The sequence below is a fragment of the Vulpes vulpes genome, chromosome 3 (assembly GCF_048418805.1).
Source record: "Vulpes vulpes isolate BD-2025 chromosome 3, VulVul3, whole genome shotgun sequence".
Lineage (NCBI taxonomy): Eukaryota > Metazoa > Chordata > Mammalia > Carnivora > Canidae > Vulpes > Vulpes vulpes.
In genome coordinates, this window is record NC_132782.1 from 10,743,422 (window position 1) to 10,760,572 (window position 17,151).

The 17,151-nt window shown below is 36.6% G+C and overlaps 1 protein-coding gene across 50 annotated transcripts in view; it reads right to left on the bottom strand.

Annotated features, from left to right (window-relative positions):
- Window positions 1-274: 274 nt before the first annotated feature.
- COBLL1 (cordon-bleu WH2 repeat protein like 1) overlaps window positions 275-17,151 on the bottom strand; it is a 157,147-nt gene continuing 140,270 nt past the window's right edge. For 23 of the 50 annotated variants that reach the window (XM_072751796.1, XM_072751777.1, XM_072751775.1 and 20 more), the window contains 5 exons: window positions 14,759-14,993; window positions 13,648-13,742; window positions 8,004-9,586; window positions 5,773-5,949; window positions 275-1,578 (listed from right to left, as the gene is read on the bottom strand). In XM_072751796.1, coding sequence (XP_072607897.1) covers window positions 1,492-1,578; window positions 5,773-5,949; window positions 8,004-9,586; window positions 13,648-13,742; window positions 14,759-14,993 — 2,177 coding nt within the window. In that variant the 3' untranslated portion in view covers window positions 275-1,491. The remainder of the gene's footprint in view (window positions 1,579-5,772; window positions 5,950-8,003; window positions 9,587-13,647; window positions 13,743-14,758; window positions 14,994-17,151) is intronic. The other 27 variants (XM_072751797.1, XM_072751779.1, XM_072751790.1 and 24 more) reach the window with 3 other exon arrangements.

Consider the following 17,151-nt stretch of genomic DNA (forward strand, 5'->3'; position numbering starts at 1 on the left):
CTATTGGTTTACGATAACAGAACTTAAGTTTCCATATATGAGGGTCTCTTCAAGTCTGATTTAAGGAAATAGCAACATTTAACAGTGTGCACCTGACATGCATCAGGAACTATGCTAAGCATTTGATATGCTTAGATCACGCACTTTGGCGCTGAATGGGCTACATGTATACCAGAGAGCCCTGATGAATGATGCGCCTTACTATGACTTATTTGTTCACTGGTTCATAGAGATAGATTGATGAAATTCATAAGTATGCTGCTTGACACAAACCAAATATATAACTTGCTTTTATTAAACAGAGGAGGGAAAAATCAACACATTTTCCAAAGAGGCAGATACCCCAAGAGCTTTAGTGAAAACCAACATAACACCAACTTGTTTGACCAAGCTTTTAGAATAAATGAGCTATTAGATTCTTAAAGTAGGACTAGAACATGAATGAGTTCTAGACCCCAGTACAGTTATAAACCAACAAATTAGGCATGGTTTTGCTTAACAGTTTTAGCTTTAATGTAAATATATATTATTACTTAGAACATTAGCATCTGAACTACATAATGACTTTATCATTTTAATTAAAACCAGAATTTCTGGAACCTCCAAATAGCCTTTGAAGTTTTCCAGTATGGACCTGGACTAACCCCTATTCCTCACTACATATCAAAAGTGAAATAAATTGTCCCAATAGATCAACATTTTCATAAGGTGATTTCTAAGGCTTCTGGCACATAAATGTGTAATATCTGTGTGACGACAAATGTCACGATTATATACAAAAAAATATTTAAAATGTTTTGTGTGCAATTTAAGTTCTAAAGATTAAAAAAACAAATGTTCCATGTTAATAAAATATTAAAATACTATGAGCTTCCCATAAATTTGACATTGATTTTGTAATTACATGAAGAACACACAAGATTAGACTTGCACACTAAGTGATTCATCATTTTAATTAACTGTTGAACCGAATATACTTGTTTGATATTAGTTCTCTAGATCATACTTTCAGCCAAGAGACTTTAATATAACTTATAAACATTTCCAATTAAACTGTAACATTGAGGCAGTAAATGTTAGATCTACATTTGCTATGTGTCACACAAATATAAGTCTACGAATCTCCATGTATCCTTTTGTTATCCTTTTGTCGAAGTCACCATTGTAGAGAATGTGTAAGTGAAATCAACAAAAGGTGACTATTTCTCATTTGAAAAAAAAAATGAAAGTCATTAACACCTTGTCTTAAAGTTCTAAAGCAGCATATTCAGCTTTTAAGGCAAAAAAAAAAAAAAAAAAAAAAAAGGCCAAAAAATATCATAACTTATAAATTCTGTAATTCTTCTTTTGGCATTAAAAGCCACAGCACAAATTCTTACACTTTGACAATATATTAAGTGTACATCTGAATATACATTTGCCAACATTCTCCATTAGTATGAAGTTGTTCTGTGAAGCAGAGGTGAAGTGTGCATTGTAACAGGGCAACATTTAGTGGCCATCCTGGGCATCAGAGGACATGGAATGGCTGAGTCTTGACCTTCCGTTCACGGATATTGTATTTGATGGAACAGTAACCTAAGAGAAAGAAACACATTTTGAACCCATCAATTTAAAATGAGAAAGCAATCTAATTTTCAATTTTCAACAATTACCGCATTTTAACTTCTGCTTAATTGTAAATAATATTTAGCATTTAGTATTCAATAAATCACAAATAATCAAGAATAAATGTTCACTCTACCATAAAATTAAAAACGAGAGTTGTTATTTCCACAACAAACAAGTTAAATAATCCATTAACACATCTTAGTCTTTACAAAATTACCAAATCAACTCAAAGGACAAGAGCACAAACAGACTGCAGGCCAAGCTGTTAAAGAGCATTTTTTGCTAAATTAATTCTGGCTCCCCAAAAGTGCCGTGGAGAATGTAGAAAAATAAAGTGAATTCCACAAAGCAAAGAATTTTACACTTTTTGTATCGATGTTACATAGTAGCCTGAAGTTCCCCTTCCAGGTACTCCGTATTTATAAGAAAATACAGCTTTGGCTTTTAAAATACTTTCATATAGGGGAACCTGGGTGGCTCAGTTGGTTAAGCGTCTGCCTTGGGCTCAGGTCATGATCTTGGGGTCCTGGGATCGAGCCCCACGCTGGGCTCCCTGCTCAGTGGGGAGCCTGCTTCTCTCCCTCCCCCAGCTTGTGCTAATAAAATCTTTTAAAAAAATAAAAGTTTTCATATAAAGGACTAGGGGATTCCTGGGTTGCTCAGCAGTTTGGTGCCTGCCTTCAGCCCAGGGCATGACCCTGGAGTCCCAGGATCGAGTCTCATATCCGGCTTCCTGGGTGGAGCCTGCTTCTCCCTCTGCCTGTGTCTCTGCCTCTCCCTCTGGGTCTCTCATGAATAAATAAAATCTTCTTTAAAAAAAAAAAAAAAAAAAGGACTAAAAAAAGTCAAATCTATGACTGCTATGCCAAAACAGATACAGAATGAAAGGTACTTTTTCTCCCAATAACCTCAATTCCAAAATTTTATGGCAAAGTCTCCTATTTACAAGTGGTAAGTGAATGAAATACACGAAGAATTTCCTAAATTCCAAGTTATTTAGAACGATTTTTAAAAGTCATTTGCATTCTGGAGAGTAAATAGGTATAATATTTTGAAATAATCATACATAAAATGACAGTATTTTAAGAAACATGGTTAATCTCTAGATTACAATTTGACTCATTTAGACTCTTAACCAAATGTTATCATCTTCTCACAGGAAGAGACCTGAAGTACAAATTCCAGTGGTTCTGCCAGCAACAAAGTCAGTGGAAAGGAAAATACAGTGGACAAATTTAGTTTGGATTGGGTTTTTTCATTCATTGCCTTTTACTAAACAAAGACTGCTCATCTACACTAATCAGCTTGTTTGGCTCTCTATGAATCCGGGATACATAGAGTGTTGCCACCATCCACCTGAAATAAAAACACTAAAAGATGCCACCTGGGTGACTCAGGTGGTTAAGCTGCCTTCAGCTCAGGTCACGATCCCAGGATCCCTGGATCCAGCTTGCTTCTCACTCTCTCTCCTCTGTCAAATAAAATCTTAAAAAAATAAAAGCTAAAAGAAATGTTGCCACCAGGAGAAGGAAATTCATCTGCATTTTGTTTAGTATTCCTGTGGGATTCCTTTCCAAGATGGTCAACAGACAGCAGACAGGTAGTGACTTTTCATTATGTAACTTGGGCCCAAAGTTTCAGTGTTAGGGATTATTTTTGTGACTACTGCCAAAATTGCAGTTTTTATAATTCTTTGTAAAGTAAAGAAATTTTAAGCATTTATTTATTTTTATTTTATTTTATTTATTTATTTTGTTTTAAGCATTTAAAAAACACACCAATGACTCGAATACAAGTAAGAGATGTTTATTGAGGTACCATTTATGGAATGGAAAAACTAGTATCCAGTTAAATGTCCATCAGTAAGGAACAAATAAACCATGGCTCATTCATAGAGTCAAATACTATGTAGTCTTAAAAGAATTGGGGTGTGTGTGTATATGTGTGTGTGTGTGTGTGTGTGTGTGTATACATAAGACAGAAAATTTCAAAGAGATATTTATGAATCTTTATGAATCTCTTTTACAGGATTCTATTTTTGTATGTATTTAAATATGTTTGTATACTACTAAAGTGGTCTGGAAGGTTTCACTGTAATCCATCACGAGCAGTTACTTTGCGGGGAGAATGGTATTTTGTTTGATATTTAAAATTTTGTACACTAAACTTTCAAGCATGAGAAGACATCATTATAGACTAGCCCATAAATTCTGGGAGGCCAGAAGCCTTGTCTAATGTAATGCCACGATATACGCATGTTTATTTTAGTGCCTGGCACAGTGAAGATCAATGAATATTTCTTGAACGGAATATGGTAACTTTTTGTAAGCATTTATAAAGTACTGCTTGAATTTTTTGAATAATGAACATGACACAATAAAGACATGTTTTTAAAGTAAAGAATTTACTGTTGAGAGCATCTGCTAGTTGACTGTGTATCCTTTAAAGAGTTTTCAAGAATATTCAACGTAGCTTTCTCATTCTTGTGAGAAGCATTAACTATGAAACCATCATTTATTTTTAATTTAAAAATATATGGCAAGAACTGCCGGCCTGAAGCCTTTGGACTGTTGAAATTCCAATCGAGGAAATATGAATCAAAAGCAGAGCAATTCAATGAATAAACCAAGCCAGCAAGATTCTGGGTGACTTAGCTAGTTTTTCTTCCTTCTAAGGTTTCGATGTAGCCAAAGATAAATTTTACATTCTGAGGAAATGGTTAATATCAACTACCGAATGCCATTCATCAGTTTATTTTCAGACTTTATTTTTACAAATGTATATTCTACTTGTAATAGTGTGATGACTTTTAGTGACTGAAACATCAGTAAGAATCAAGAGCAGCCAAAGTCGTTCTTGCATCAACACAAGTCAATGACAATAGGTTACCTAATCTCTTATTCTCTGAAAGCAATTTGCTGATTCACACATAAATCTTAACACCAACCACATTTTATGAAATATTGAATAAGATTTATTAAAACCTTAGAAGAAGACAGATCTCCGTGACTACACTGGGGTCAAATAGGGGTAAGGTGTGGAAAACAAAAAATCTTAAGAAATATGAAAAAAAAACAGGGCATGTTCATGACCACATTTACACTAGAGCAGTCAACTAGATAATTGTTCTAATGCGAACCAATTATTATAATGAGGGTTAATTACGTGAGTATGAACCAGAGCCATAAGGCAGGTTGGTACCTGGAGTTAAATTGAACATTTGGGTGCCAAAATATAGGCAAACCTGGAGCCAACTTTCTGATGAACAATCTAAACCTACTGTCAAAATCACTGAAGATTTTATTTGGCACCCGAACTGTTGTTCTATAAAAGAAATGTTAGAATTTAAAACAAACCGGGAGGAATGTTCAGTACAGGACAGAAATATGGGGCTTAAGCAAAGATCACAGGGAATTAGAGCCTTGTGTCTATTTCTACTGCCTTTTGCAATATAATATTTTTTTGAAATATAACACGTGTACAGAAAAGTGCACTGAACTTACCTAAGCAACCCAATGAAAACAAACACAAACATACATGCATATATAATCCACCACCAGGCCAGGAAAAGAATAGCTCCCCGCTCCACCCGCCCCCGCTTGTCTTCACTTAAAATGTTGACATTTTCTCTGTTATTAGAGGTCTATCATTTACACATTTACAAAATATTGCATAAGATCATTATTTATCTTGATCACTTAAGATTTTGGGGTCCCTCTTCAGTTGTGTGCCTGTCTTGCTCCCACAGGCCCCCAGCAACCCCCTTCCTTTCCCTGTGGAAGTAACCCTGGTATGATCTGTATAATTACTTCCTCGCTTTTAAAAATAATTGCCACCTACGCATCTGCCAGACTTACACATACAGATTTCTACAGGTCTTTACACGGGTGCGTGTGGCTGCATTTTGCCCAGTGTATCCTGTCTGATGGTCCACTCTGAACACGGTGCTTCTCTTCTTTTCGGGTATTAAGGTCCTGTGTACTTGGGGCTATTACAAGCAGGATTTCCCGAGGGTGCTTCGAGCCCAGTCCTGGCCGACCTCAAGGCCCTGCAAGCACCCGGGCTGTCGCAGCTTCTACTTCAGAAGCGACCCCCGCACAGAAGGGGGCACCTGGGCCTCCCTAGCCGCCCCCCACCCCCGGCAGGGGTCAGACGACTCACCCTTTTCAGCCTGGCCGCGGCCTCCCCCGAGCGGATGGCGGTCAGCAAGCTCTGTCGGGCCTGCTCCGGGTCAGGGCCCTGCAAGGTCAAGGAACTTTGCCTCCTAAGAATGAAGGCCGGGCAGTCCGTTGGAGATGGTGTCTGGGAATTCTGCTCATGATGTGCCGAGTTATTCCCCTATAAAAATAAATGCAAAATATTCATGTGAATACCAGGCGAAGAACGGGCCATTAAAAAAAAAAAATATCCATCACCAGTATTCCTGAAGATGCCCATTTGCCAGGCCGCACCCTCGCCCACGCGGTCCTGGGTCTGTGCTCAGCTGGAAGGCGAGGGCACCCCTTGTCCTCCCTCAACCAGGAGGCTAAGTGAGACAAGGGGCACTGCTCTTCACTGTATGAAACAGCGGTAATTTTACCGGCCCTGGGTCAGACGGTGCTGATTTTGCCAGTGGAGTTGGCAAGAAGAGCCAAATTAATAATGATAAAAATTCCACAGACTAAAAAAATGCCACATTTTTATAGTTACGACATACTAGGTTGTGAAATTATTGTTTTTGACAGTACAAAATGGACAGATTGACGATTTTATTATTGGTTGAACCTAACGCATTTTCAAATAAAGGAGTATTAATGACTATGCTACGTGTAACTGCTTTATTTTGTGGCCCTGGAAGTCACAGGGGCTAAGTGATGACCATGTCTTATTTTTCCTTTTATTTTTTACTTTAATGGACTAAAAGTAGGTATTAGCAATTTCCAAATTTAAGAATCAAAAATTTAATTAGACTTCTTAGGAAAGAATATTTATGATTTAACTGGAAACTATTATCAAATGATCTTAAAAATGTCTTTTGTTAAACCGCCAAACGTCTTCACCAAAGATGAGCTAAACAGAGCGCAGGCAGTGACTCAAAAACTGTATTATCTAAATCAAACTTCTGTTGTTTGGGAATGGCATTCCATCCTAAGAAGAAACACAGGCTTTGTTCCCAAGAAAAGAATTAATCTCTAGATCATACATCTCTTCCTGACATTATATCCAAGCTAAGAAACATAAATGTGAAATATATAAAGAAATATTCCTCGAGATGACTATTGCTTTGAGATTGTGGAAAAATCTTTATTTGGCAATATCGTTAATGTTCTGTTACTCTAGGAATGTTTGATAAAGTCGTATAAAATACCTCTGGAACTGTCACACAGTTCCAGAAAGTAATCTTTAAACACTCTCAGAGTAAAGGTACACAAAATATTTTTTAAAAACTGCACGGGGATTATTGTAATGCATACTCTAAATTTCATCCTTTCCTCTGACTATCCTGTTTGAATCTAGCAAATTATACTACTCAGTTGACCAAACACTAAGTCAGCAAATGAACCTTTTGATGTAAGTTACTAAAGTTAGACAGTGGCTAAATGACATTCTAGTCAACATACCAATAACTGGAAAAGTTGACACTGCATTAAGAAAAATGGGAAATTAAGAAAATTATCTATTTAATCTCTGGCTTCGGTTTAAATTATTTATATGTGTCGATGTTTAGGAATTCTGGTTGAGTGTATGTGATGGAAAATGCACAGCTGAGAAATGTTTGGTTATTTTATCTAGTCCTTAAATACTGCTTATGTTTCTATATAATTAAAACTATTTATTTTGCTATTATGTAGAATCGGAGAAGAAAATAAGCCAGAACGTCCAGAGAAGTGGTAAACAAACTGAGATAAGCAAAACAGGAAAGCAGAGAGTCAGAACCAGAAACCAGTACACGGCGCAAATGCACGAGCAAAGAAACTGTAATACCTGCTAATGACAATCCTAGAGCGATGACCTTACAGTAGCGCCCAATCACGTTACATGAATTAGAAGAACTGAGAGTTAACAATCAGATTTTATGCGTTGCTACTCTTTTCTCCCTGTGGTAGCTTGCTACTAGGTTAACAGGAATTCGGGGGGCAGCTCGGGTGGCCCAGCAGGTTAGCGTCGCCTTCAGCCCAGGGCGTGATCCTGGGGTCCCCAGATCGAGTCCCACATGGGGCTCCCTGCGTGGAGCCTGCTTCTCCCTCTGCCTGTGTCTCTGCCTCTCTATGTCTCTCATGAATAAATAAAATCTTTAAAAAAAAAATAGGAATTCGGAGCTAAGTAACACACAAACATACCAACATGCCTGTCAAGCCCCACTTAAACCATGTTGTTATGATGAGCCCTTGTTTTTAAAAGGGTGACATTACCTTATCACTCAGGCATAGCTGGGGGATGCCCGCGAGCTGATTTACAGACGGAGCCTGCCCTTCTGTGTCGGGTGGAGGTGGGGGGGCCGCACCGTCCCCGCCCGCCCCCCTGCGCACCTTGCTGAGGGACTGTGACCGCTTCACTACGGCGAGGGCGAAGGGTGAGGGAGCAGAGCTCGCGTAAGGTCTCGGGGCACCGAAGGTTTTCAAAGTCTTCAGGTTCAGCGCTGCTGACTGACTCGCAGGGAGAGGAGCAGGGGAGCTGGGAGGAGGAGAGGCTTCCATAGGCTTCTCCTTGCTGAGGTCACCGAGGTCACCGACGGGGTCCTTAACAGGGGGCTGTGGGAGGGATGGAGCTGCTTGGCTTAAGGGAGAAAGAGTTTGCTCCGGAGGAGGAGGAGGCATCGCATCCCTCTCCTCCTCTTTCTTTACTAGTTCTTTTGGAGCGGGGTTGGGGGCCACTTGGACACTCTTGGCAGCCGCAGATGTCACATAGTGACCTGAAACTCTTTTTTGCATCTGCAGGAAAAAAGAACTTGGTTTGGTCTGGGGATTTGAAACCCGAGATTTAAGTTTTGACTCCAAAATATGGTTTATGTCTTCCAAATTAGGCACGAAAGGAGCTGTGCCAGAGTCTTTTGTCATTCTGGGAGTAGCTTTCACGGGCTTCCCCACGGCGATGTGGGGGACGTGGGGTGAGCTCTCCACGCTGGGCACCTGATGCTCTGTTCCCACGGTAGGTTTCAGTTTAAGGTCCGCCTGTGGCTCCTTTGGGCTTTCAGAAATAACAAGTTCGGTTTGCATGGCAGTTTCTTTCACATTTTCGTGAATGTGCTTTTTTCCTAAAGTATGTATCTCCTGATCATCCTTATTACCAGGGGTTTCTGATTCCCAATTTTTCAGTATCTCCAAGGATTTGGGAGGCACTATTTTATAAGTAGTCATTCCAATTTTAGGTATGTACTCTCTTGTGATTTCATTTGAAGGTTTTGGCTTGGGATCGTAGCCTTGTCTATAAAGTGGATAATTCTTTATATGAGAAACAGTTGAATTTTTATCAATCCCATCTAGAGGAGGCAAAAGATCATCATCACCATGTGTATAAATTGGATCTTCTATGGTGAGTTGATTATCTGACTGTACAGTCAGGAGGCCCGGACTCCTTAAATTCCTTGAGGCATCTATAGAATCTTGGGGACTTAAAGATGAGTGTTGAGTTGGTTTATTGTTACTTGAAGTCTGCACGCTTTCATTAACTTTGAAGTTAGACAAGTCATGATCTTGGTGGTTCCCATCAAAACTGTCAACGGAAGGGACTGTCTGAATGGCTGCATCTTGCATTTTTGTCTTTTCCTCACTGAGTTGATTCAGTTTTTGGTGTTGTACTAATGAAGCAGCCAGATGATTTTCCTTATAACTTTCAGCAGTATCAGTTTTATGTGCCTGGTGGTTTGATAGTCTGTCAACTTCCATGTCCACGTTGTTATTTTCGGCAACACCTCCTACATCGATTTCTGTTCTCCTCACTCCATTTTTCATATGGTCTGTGTTCGGTGGAATGACAATTATTTCATTTTGATCTACTGAGAGAAAAAAATATTGTCAAGTTAAATGTGAACAAGTAGAAAAACCTCAAGTTTTCAATGCCTGCCTCCCCCAAACTGAAATAGGTTGGTTTGAAGGCTACAAGACAATTTTCAGCTAATTATACAAAAGCAGGTAGTAGCATTAGGGAAAACAGCATGGGCTTTGGTATCATAGAAACCTGAGTCTAGAACCTGGCTGGGTTTACATGTTACTTAACCCCTTAGAGCCAAACCTAATTTGCTCAGATATAAAAAGGTGAAAATATGGATATTTTATATGTCATTTATACAACATGCTAATTAGGATACGGAATATCCCTAGAACAAGCACTCCATTGAAGATAGCTACATTTCTCCTGATAAGTAGACTTCACATTTCAGTCAATGTTAAGAATGACAAAAGAAATGGAAAAATTCCAAAACAGTACTTTTCTTCTTCTTCTTTTTTTTTTTTTTTTTTTTCCTATTTTGATCTGGTCTATAACTCCTATATTTATATTTCACACCTTACATTAAAAAGGAAATAATCCTAGCAAATGTTATCAGTTTTAATTAAGGCAAATAACGGAAGTATTACCTTTAAGAGGTAAAGTGAAAACAAAAATCTAAGTTGACTGTCTTGTTAACTAGGTGTCTTGCTAGAGACTCTTAGAGGATGTCGTTTTTAGTCATGCTATGGGTGATTTCAACTACATAAAAACGATCATGTGGGTTTTCATTTTTCTCTCAGGGAAAAGATACTTTATTTTCCTGTCAGAGTTCCAAGCGGGGAAAACCACCTCTCTTTACCCTGGATTTCTTTTCCTCTTAATTCTAATTCAGATCACCCAAAACCAAAAATCACTCGCCAGTGTCTAGGTTAATAAGCAACAGTTGTCAATCAGCAACATGATGGCAAACAATCGGAATGAGGCATCTAGAAGGAAACACAGGTCTATGAGTGTGCACCATGTGTTTAGTCCACAGCAGTGATTTATACACTGGGTTCCTCTAGCCAAATGCCCAGAATTATTTCTCGTGGATGACCAATTAACCACATCTTCAAAATCCTTAGTGGCCTCCCCTTCCAGGAACAGTAGTTTGCACTGTTCAAGTGAAATGTGAGCCTTGGGAGTCAGATCGTGAAAGAATGTCAAGTATTTCTCTATAGTTGTATTGTCACTCATTTTTACTTACGAGATAAAGAACAAATTCAGTGCCTAAAATGTCACGAGCTATTTTAAATAGTTCTTCTGTTAAAAAGAAAAGAAAAGAAAGAATATGTGTGCACGAGAAAAATATCATGTTGCCAGGTAGATTTGTATACAAACAATTTCTTAAAATACCTTCATATTTGTACACTATCTAATTGCATGGGTTCTTTTTGTTTGTTTGTTTTGGTCATGTTGGTATGTTTTCTACTATGTTACAAGATTCTTATATTAAACATCTAATTTTTAAATGGAATTCATTTTTATTCTTCCTAAAAGAAATGCAACTGATTATCAGAATATTTATTGTCTATACAACTGACCTCTTGATGACTGATAATTAACTTTTATGATTAGTGACACATTTGATTAAGAATCATCAAAAAAGCACACTTCTGCACATTTCTTTTACTTGATTCATAAGTATTTTTAATATCTATACGAAAAGTACTATTGTCAACACTGCTATGAGGACAAAAGAATGTAAGAAGAAATGGTCCCTGGCACCAGGAAATGAATGTAAATATATTTCCTTCTCTCTTGCTTATTTCTCATTTTCCAATGAATAGTATAGCTCAGTCACACAAGAGAAATATTTTCCAAAACAAAGTATCAACAATATATTTTCAAGTCAGTTCCCTGTAACAAACCCTAACTAATTGGTTTTAGAACTCCAAATGTCTATTTTTCACTATTCTCTAATTCTGAATCGCTCATCAAAATCTCATAGTTATTCCCAATGATAAGCCTGGAAACCTAGAATCATTGCTGAATTTAGTAGCTAACCCATCCTTACAAAGACCTGACAATGACACTAACCAAATGTCAATGAATGGTTAGTTAGGCCATTTTCCAGTGATAGCCAGTAGAAGGAAGAAGTAGATTTTGTGCTATCCTGTCCTGTCCCTACTCAAAACTGACACCAACAACTACAAAATTAATCATTTGACTTACGGATCATTGAAACAAGTATATGGGATAGCTAAAAAAGAAGGAAGAGAACTAATTAAGATCATAGAAATTATTTACTTAAAAAATCACCTATGGGGCACCTGGGTGGCTCACAGGTTGAGCGTCTGCCTTCAGCTCAGGTCATGATCCCAGGGTCCTGGGGACTGAGTCCCGGAAGGCTCCCCACAGGGAGCCTGCTTTCCCTCTGCCTATGTCTCTGCCCCTCTCCTCTGTGTCTCTCATGAATAAGTAAAATCACCTAAATACTTTGATTTTAAAAAGTAGAAAAAACTCACCTAGAGTCAACAAAGGTCATTGCAAATCAAATGTAAATTAAAAAATATATATATTATTACAGAACTATACCTGTGGCCCTAGAACAAACTTGTTGCAGGTAAAACAACATATATCCATATCTATCTATCTGATGTGACACTGGGATAATCCACATTTTATCCAAACATGAATATGTATATCCCTATGTTTTCTAAGAATCTTCACCAACTTTCGCATATTAACAGACTGGAGTATGAGAATTCATAAGCCAATTCCTTCACATCTCCTTAAAATACCATTGTACATTCCTTGCATCTTGTATTTGTGCAGTATCAGATTTCTGAAATTCAACTTTAAGTATAGCTCTTTCTCCACTTCTGAAGGGGCTACATCCCAATAACCCCATCATAACTTGAAAATATTGATAAGTCAAACGCATTTACTACATCTAAGCTACAAGATATCAATAGCTTAGCCTATACTACTTTAAATGTGCTCAAAACACATTAGCCTATAGTTGGGCAAAACCATCTCTCACAGAGCCTCCTCACAAGAGAATAGTGGTAGATGTACAGGTTGTTTACCCTCATGGGCTGACTGGGACCTGCAACTGCTGCTGCTCAGCATCATGCAAGAGGATGATATTGCTAGCCCAGGAAAATACCAAAATTCAGATTCTGAAGTATAGTTTCTATTGAATGCATATCACTTTCATACCATCATAAAGTCAAAAACTTGAGTCGATGAATGTATGTATTTTAACAATGTTAGTATTCTACTACGTGCTATGAGGAAGTCAAAGTATCATATATAATTTCTCTAAAAAAACCTGTCCAACTTGACGGGATGAGCACTGGGTGTTTTTCTGTATGTTGGTAAATTGAACACCAATAAAAATTAATTAAAAAAAAAAAAAAAAAAAAAAAACCTGTCCAATCTGGTTAAGGAGACAAGACCTTTTAGAGAAATACATGGCTTCTAGTAAACAAATAACAAGTGAACTGGCAAGATTTGGAGAGTGGTTGGATGGGTGATGGTAGGTGGAAAATTATATTCCTTGCAAAGAAAAAAAAAAATGAGCATAGCCCGAAAGATAGAATGAAGTGAAATAGATCATAGCAAAGAGAAGAAATTGTCTTGATTTGGGGGTGAGGGTGTTGAAGATTCTGGTAAATAACACCACATAATTAGATGATTTTGACTTTAAAAACCAGGCACACAAGTTTCACCCAAGTAAAGCAACTTGAGTATGAAGGAAAACAGGTTTGGACTTGGGAGTCAGTAAAAAAGAAAAAAAGAGAAATCCATCACACGTAGATGCATAGAATACACATCTTTTAGATCCAAGATAGTAGGTTAGACAACTGCTAAGATTTAACAACAAAAATAGTACACATGGTCGTTAATAGCACACTTTAAATAGTAATATTGCCTGAGTTAGTTCAAATCCAAGGTCCACTACCTACGAATTATGGGAACTCTTGCGAATTACATAATATCATTTTGGCTCAATCAACCGCAAAGTAGAAATGAAAATAATAAGACCATAAATGAGTTAATATATAAAATTAAATGAGTTTACATAAGGTGTTAAGTATGGCTCCTTAGAAAATAGTAAGTACTGTGACTACTAGAACTCACCGTTCTCCTGGTTTGTGCCCAATGACTTCAAGTCTTTTACATGGTCAACTACCCTCTCTCCATTGCTTGCATCATATACCATCATATGTGGTCCTCTGCAAAATAGGATATGGTATGTTATATGTTGATACTATTTAAGTGTGTGTGCGCACGCGCGCGCGCACACACACACACCCCAGATGAGAAAACAGGCAATAATTTCCAAAGACAGATGGATTGAAATAATCATTTTCTTTCTGCCAAATACTGGAAATTTAATAGCAAAGAAAAAATACAATAGAGAGGAAATGCTGCTATGAACCATTAGCTTTCAAAGAGTGGTCCTATTACAAAGAAGATCTAAAGAGCTTGGTAAAAGGGACATTTTTCCAAAAAACAGTGTCTTTTTGTTATTATTTGTCTTTTAAAGGAAAAGAAAACTAAACTAGTCTTGGATCTGGCAAAGCCAACTTCTGGAAAATCAGGATGTGGACTGACCTCAACTGGTTTTGTTTTTTTTGTGATAGAAAGGTTTAATTTGGAGACAATCCCATGCAAATTACAGTAAAACTTTGACGAAGATGGTTTATTTTGCCTACTTGATTTCATCTTTATTCACACTGTGGCATTTCTAACACCGTATAAGTGTACTGTAGTATAGATTTCAATTCCCAGGATGAAGGGGAAAGTGCACTCTCTGCATTATAAAGTTGACTGTAAAAATATTATTAGTAACATCATAATCTAATATGCATAATTGTTTTATAAAATCGGTGAAAATCCTTGAGAAGCATTTGGTGAAAAATTAAAAATTAAATTTAGATCTAAATTTCATTTAGATCAAACAGAAAATAGGGAAAAGCCATACAACACACACTTTTATATTTAAGTCATACAAATTAACTACATGCTATAGCTTATCTGACATAGCGATACCAGAACTGTTGAATTTGAGATTTAAAAACAAAACATGCAAATGGATACTTTATTAATAAGCATTCTTATAATTATGGTGACTAGAATCTAAACCAAAGGGACTACTTACTATATTTAAAATATCAGATCTATAATTCAGAGACTAGTATTAATTAAACAAATCATCACCAACACTTCTGGCACATAGACTACTTACTGTCCATCTGTGTTTCTAGCTTCTTGTTTTTCTTCTTTGGAGTTTTGTGAGGACTCTCCAGTAACATTGCCAAGGGCTGAGTCAGGATCATTTTTCAGTGTATTTATTATATCAGTAGATCCAAAAGGGACGTCTTGTGACTTCAGAGCAGTATTTTCAGCCTCATCTTTAGGCACTTCACTCAGTTCTTCCTTTTCATCTATCTCTTCAAGGCTATGATCAGAGCTTATTCCAGCTACAAAGAAATGAAGATATAATCCTAAATATTAATTTGCCTCTTCATCCTATGCAATCTGAGCAAGAAAAGAATTTTTTAAAATTAATAATTAGCTGGCTCTTTTAAAAGCTAGTCCAAAACTAATAAAATACTCTTCTAATGGTGAATAATCACATTAACATGCAAGCAAATTATCTCAGGCATATACAACTCTAAAAACATAGAATATATATTAGAAAACATAGAATATATTCATAAAAATATGCTATCACACTAGGTTTTATTCATGGTAGAGAAAAAAGTTATTGAAACTCATAAGTTAAATCAGATGTCTACCTCTGAAAGACATCTACAGAGCTTTGAATTAAAATGACTTTTACATTCATACAATAGCGCTAAATGTAAATTAAAAGAACATGAGATTTTTATATTGTTTACAAGTACACTTAAAAAATTTGACTCGTAGTTATCACAACAACAGTGGAGAATGATCTGAGCCCCTTTTAAAAATGATGTTCACATCCTCCTCCATAGCTGTTAAATCAGAACCTCGGAAGGGTGGGACCAGGAATTTTTAAGGCTCCTAAGGTGATTGTAATACAAAACCAGGGTTTAAAACCACTGATTTAAAAAAATAAAAATAAATAAATAAAAAAAATAAAACCACTGATTTAGATGCTTAATACACTTTTTGAAAATACAAACAAATATTATTCAATGAAAATTATTCCCATTCAGTTTGATTCTTAGAGGCAACTTCCTTTAAGGTTTTTCCTATATATTATCAGAAAGTATAATGAGCATACAAGCGGATTTGCATACTCCTGCTACCTTCTCTCTTTTCTGTTAGTTCATTTAATATAAATGGAAGCATACTATACCTGATGTTTTTCAACTTCTGTTTGTCCACTTAACTGTCTGAAAAATCATCCCATATCCATATGTGCATGTGTGTGTGTGAGAGATTCTTTTCAAAAGCTGCAGTTAATACTTCATCATATAAGAATGTGTTTCATCATTTCTTTAACACCAACAACAAATGGCCAACAGATTAAAAGAGGAGACATCCTAATTGCTGTCCACACTAGCTGTGAAAGTTAATTTAAACCAAAGAATGAGGTTCTGAATTGTTATTTAAATATAAGTTCACACTTCCATTTGCATAATAGCAGCTGAACAAAGTAATTTTACACCAATGGGGGAGGAGAGGTGGTATAGCATTGGATCATAGTGATCAGCACATCCACAAAATAAAAACTTCAACCTATTAGAAGAATATTAAAAGTACTTAAAATGTATGTCTTTATCTCTAGGCAGATCAACAGAAAATTGTGCTATTTATGCTATTTAACAAATATGGAGACTTTTAATGACAGTTTCATGGTGAATGAAAAAAGTAGATTTCTCAACCAAAAAAATATTAAGGCATTTGAATTTAATTTTTAAAAAATATATTTTGGCAAGTCTTGTTTTATTATGACGTGTGACAGTGTCATTATGAGAACAATATACGATATTATGCATCTGCAATAGCACATATTTGTGTAGTAAGAGTATATTTATATAATTTGAAAACTGAGAAAATGAATGGCTGTTCCAGTTTAGATACAAATGTGTTTTATAAATGGCCCCTTGGCATATATTAAGCTCTTCAGCAAGTTAGATTAACTGAGGAAACACTTAGCAAATTATTGTTATCTCTATTTCTCTCTTACCCAACAAAAGTATTTGACATAAGGCCACCACGATGGTTCAGTCTGTTAAGCATCTGACTCTTGGTATCAGCTCAGGTCATGATCTCAAGGGTCATGAGATGAGCCCTTTTTCGGCTCCATGCTCAGTAGTGAGTCTGCTTGAGAATCTCTCCTTCTGCCTCTATCCCACCCTCCCCATTCTTCACCCCTCATTTCCCCCCCACCCCCACTCCTAGGCATGGGCATGCACACACGCTCTTGCTCTCTCTCAAATAAATAAATAAATAAATAAATAAATAAATAAATAAATAAATAATTTTTTTTTTTTTTTAAGTATTTCACTTTTCTTTAAGTATGGGGTCTCTTACTGAGAAACTGATCTCAGTTAATTAGAGTATAAAGAATGAGTTACATATTTCAAAAATCTTTTCAAATTATTTTTCTGAAATTTTGTAACTTGATAGTTAACAAGCATCACACAG